This window comes from Solanum stenotomum, chromosome 9 (genome assembly GCF_019186545.1).
Source record: "Solanum stenotomum isolate F172 chromosome 9, ASM1918654v1, whole genome shotgun sequence".
Classification (NCBI taxonomy): Eukaryota; Viridiplantae; Streptophyta; class Magnoliopsida; order Solanales; family Solanaceae; genus Solanum; species Solanum stenotomum.
This window is the reverse complement of record NC_064290.1, coordinates 57,731,916-57,735,716: the sequence shown is the minus strand read 5'-3', so window position 1 is coordinate 57,735,716 and position 3,801 is coordinate 57,731,916. Positions and strand designations below refer to the sequence as shown.

The 3,801-nt window shown below is 38.1% G+C and overlaps 1 protein-coding gene across 1 annotated transcript; it reads left to right on the top strand.

Annotated features, from left to right (window-relative positions):
• Window positions 1–6: 6 nt before the first annotated feature.
• Window positions 7–2,951, top strand: LOC125875872 (lysine-specific histone demethylase 1 homolog 2; the record flags this gene model as incomplete). The annotated part of the gene is made up of 2 exons (XM_049556916.1): window positions 7–1,510; window positions 1,857–2,951. Coding segments are annotated over 2 exons (2,250 nt in total), but the record flags the coding sequence as incomplete, so codon positions are not given.
• Between the last annotated feature and the right edge of the window lie 850 nt (window positions 2,952–3,801).

Genomic DNA, 3,801 nt, shown 5'->3' with positions numbered 1-3,801 from the left:
TCAATCTCAAAGAGACCTGTGAGAAAGAGGATAGCTTCTAGGAATTATGATGAGAATTTGATGGATAATTTCATAGATGAGCAGTTGGGTGGTCCGGTGAGGAAGAAGATTAGAACGAAGAAAGATTTGGAGAAAGAAACTGAAAAAGAGGCCTTGATTGCTCTTTCTTTGGGCTTCCCAATTGATGACCTTCTTGAAGAAGAAATAAAGGCTGGAGTTGTAAGTGAACTGGATGGGAAAGAGCAAAACGATTACATCGTTGTGAGAAACCATATTCTTGCAAAATGGAGGGAGAATGTGCATATTTGGCTGAACAAAGGAAGGATAAGGGAAACTGTAAGTGTTGAGTATGAACATTTGGTAGCCATAGCATATGATTTTCTTTTGAGTAACGGGTATATAAATTTCGGGGTTTCACCGTCATTTGTAACTAATCTTCCTGAGGAACCTAGTGAAGGGTCTGTAATTATTGTTGGTGCTGGACTCGCTGGTTTGGCTGCAGCAAGGCAACTGATGTCGTTTGGATTCAAGGTAAGTATCCTTGAAGGTAGGCACCGACCTGGAGGGAGAGTTTATACTGAGAAAATGGGATGGAAGGGAAAGTTTGCTGCTGTGGATCTTGGTGGCAGTGTTATAACTGGTATCCATGCGAATCCTTTGGGAGTTTTGGCTAGACAACTTTCCATTCCGCTTCACAAGGTTAGAGATAAGTGTCCTTTATACAAGCCTGATGGTGCTCCTGTTGATGCAGTAGTTGATTCCACAATTGAACTCATTTTCAATAAGCTACTAGACAAAGTTACTGAGCTAAGAAAAATTGTAAGTGGATTGGCTACTGATGTCTCGTTAGGCTCCGTTTTGGAGACACTTAGACGATTATATTGTGTGGCTAAAACTAAAGAGGAGAAGCAACTTCTGCATTGGCATTTTGCAAACTTGGAATATGCAAATGCTGGATGCCTCTCGGAACTCTCTGCTGCCTATTGGGATCAGGACGATCCTTATGAAATGGGTGGTGATCATTGTTTTCTTGCTGGTGGAAATCGGGGTATGATCAGAGCACTGTGCAAAGGAGTTCCTATATTCTATGGAAAGACTGTTCAGACAATAAAGTATGGAAATGAAGGAGTTGAGGTCGTTGCTGGGGACCAACTTTTTCAGGCAGACATGGTCCTATGTACTGTTCCTCTTGGGGTACTAAAAAGAAGATCAATTAGATTTGAACCAGAGTTACCTGAGAAGAAGCTTGAAGCTATTGATAGGCTAGGATTTGGGTTGCTGAATAAGGTTGCCATGGTATTCCCTCATATTTTTTGGGGCGAAGACTTGGATACCTTCGGTTGCCTCAACCATCATAGCCACAGACGAGGAGAGTACTTCTTATTTTACAGTTACCATACTGTTTCTGGGGGTCCGGTACTTATTGCACTTGTTGCTGGTGATGCTGCTCAACTTTTCGAAAGCACAGAGCCATCCACTTTAATTAATCGAGTGATTAACATTCTCAAAGGTATCATCCATCTTTGTTTTTGTATCTTTATATTTTTTCTATGGATGGTGTTTGGGTCAACTTACACGCACCTTGACTAATCCACCAATCAGCCTGTCCAGGTAACAAACAACAGGCTTCCCATGTGATCCTGCTCATGGAGGCCGGAGAAAGTGGGTTCACACCATATGTTGTAGTAGGGATTTCAACCTTATTGTCATGATTTAACCACTAGGAGGTCTCCTTGGGGACGTATCATCCATATTTATATAAGACTAGATAGATTTTTAATTTTCTTTTCCCTGTTTTTGTTCTTTGAGGAAGAACCTGAAATCTGATTTTGATTTTCATCTGGCTACTTCGACAGGCATCTATGAGCCAAAGGGAATAAGTGTGCCTGATCCTATACAATCCATATGCACAAAATGGGGAAGTGACCCCTTTTCGTTTGGCTCATATTCACATATTCGTGTTCAGTCATCTGGCAGTGATTATGACATACTTGCAGAAAATCTTGGAGATCGGTTGTTTTTTGCTGGAGAGGCTACGATTCGACAACATCCAGCCACCATGCATGGAGCCTATTTGAGTGGTTTAAGAGAAGCTTCTCACATTTCCCAAACCATGAAAGCGAGGCAAAATAATCCAAGGAGAACTGTATCAAAGAATGTTGGACCAAGCAATGATGTCTTGGAAGAGTTGTTCATAAAGCCAGATCTAGCATTCGGGAAGTTCTTATTTGTATTTGATCCCCTCACTTGTGATTCTAAATCTTTAGGACTCATGAGAGTTACTTTTGGAAGATCCAACGATGAATTTAATACAGTGGAGGCAGATAATATGCCTCAACATTTATTAAATCCATCACTGCAGCTTTATACAGTTGTGTCTCGTGAGCAAGCACATGAGCTGCAGTTGGTGAAGGAGGGAAACAATTGCAAATTGTCAGAGTTGCTTAAAGGTCTTGGGTTAAAGTTAGTGGGAGCGAATGGACTAGGAGTTCAAGGCCATTCTTTGGCTACTAAAATTGTTAATGCGCGAAAAGGTAGAAGAAGGAGTCGAAGCTGTTCTGCCAAGCAGAAGGCAGGCAACAGTAGTAGTCAGTTACCTTGAGTATATATAAGCTAAGCTTCTTCAATATACTGTATTCATGTTGCTCGCAGGTATATATTGTGCAACTGGCAGCAGAGTGTGAAAAAGGATCGAGGAACGTGCAATTTGCATCTGGTTTGGGAGTTTCAAGCCTTCCTACTTTGTGCTGTTGGTTATGTTGTGGATATTTTTCTGTATGCTTGTCTTTTGTACTCCTGGATAGTGCAAACTTTCTTGTAGGCTTAATAGATTTTTGCTCCCTTTTGTAGTCAAAGTTGTATAATTTTTTTTTAAAGAAAGGAGAGAAATTAGGATGTGATTAAACTTGTACAAGCAAAGTGCTGAAAATGAAAGAAACCAATTGAATGCATATCAGCTGTGTGTCAATTTATTTATTTCTTCTTTAATTATAAACTTCTGTACGTAATTTTCAAATATATAAACAGAAAAGTATTGAAAACATCCTTAAATTTGACGTGAATTATTAGTTTTATCTCTGAACTATTGACAATGTTAAAAACACCCCTATACTTGACTAACTAAACTTAAATACACCCTTAATCTTGTAGGAATTCCATAAACACCCTTGACTATAGAAAAAGTATAGAAGTTCTATAAACACCCTCGACTAGAAGCAAAAATATTGACAAGGAGGTGCCTTGCTCCTAGAGTCTTCTATATAGTAGTAATTTCAAATATATAAAAGATTAAAATGTTGTGCTCCTAGAGTCTTCTATATAGTAGTAATTTTAAATATATAATAGACTGAAAAAAACAAGAGAAACAAATTAAAAAGGAGAAAGTATAAAAATTTCATAAATATTCTTGATTAGAAACAAGCACATCAACGAAGAAGTGTCTACTTCTAGAGTCTTCTATATAGTAGTAAACAAGATAAACAAATTTAAAACGAAGAAAGTACATAAATTTCATAAATACCCTCGGTCAAAAGCAGATAAGTTAACGAAGAGGTGCATGCTTAGGTAGGTACTCCTAGAGGCTTCTATATAGTAGTAAAAGTAATTGTCAAATATATATAAATATATAAAACACTGAAAAAAAAAACATGAACAAATTAAAATGAAGAAAGTATAGAAATTTCATAAATACCCTCGATTAGAAGCAGACACGTCAACGAAGAGTTACTTCATCAAATGTTGTTGAAAAAGTTGACACATGCACGGCATTTGCAATCTTCAAATGTACACATACTGCAACTG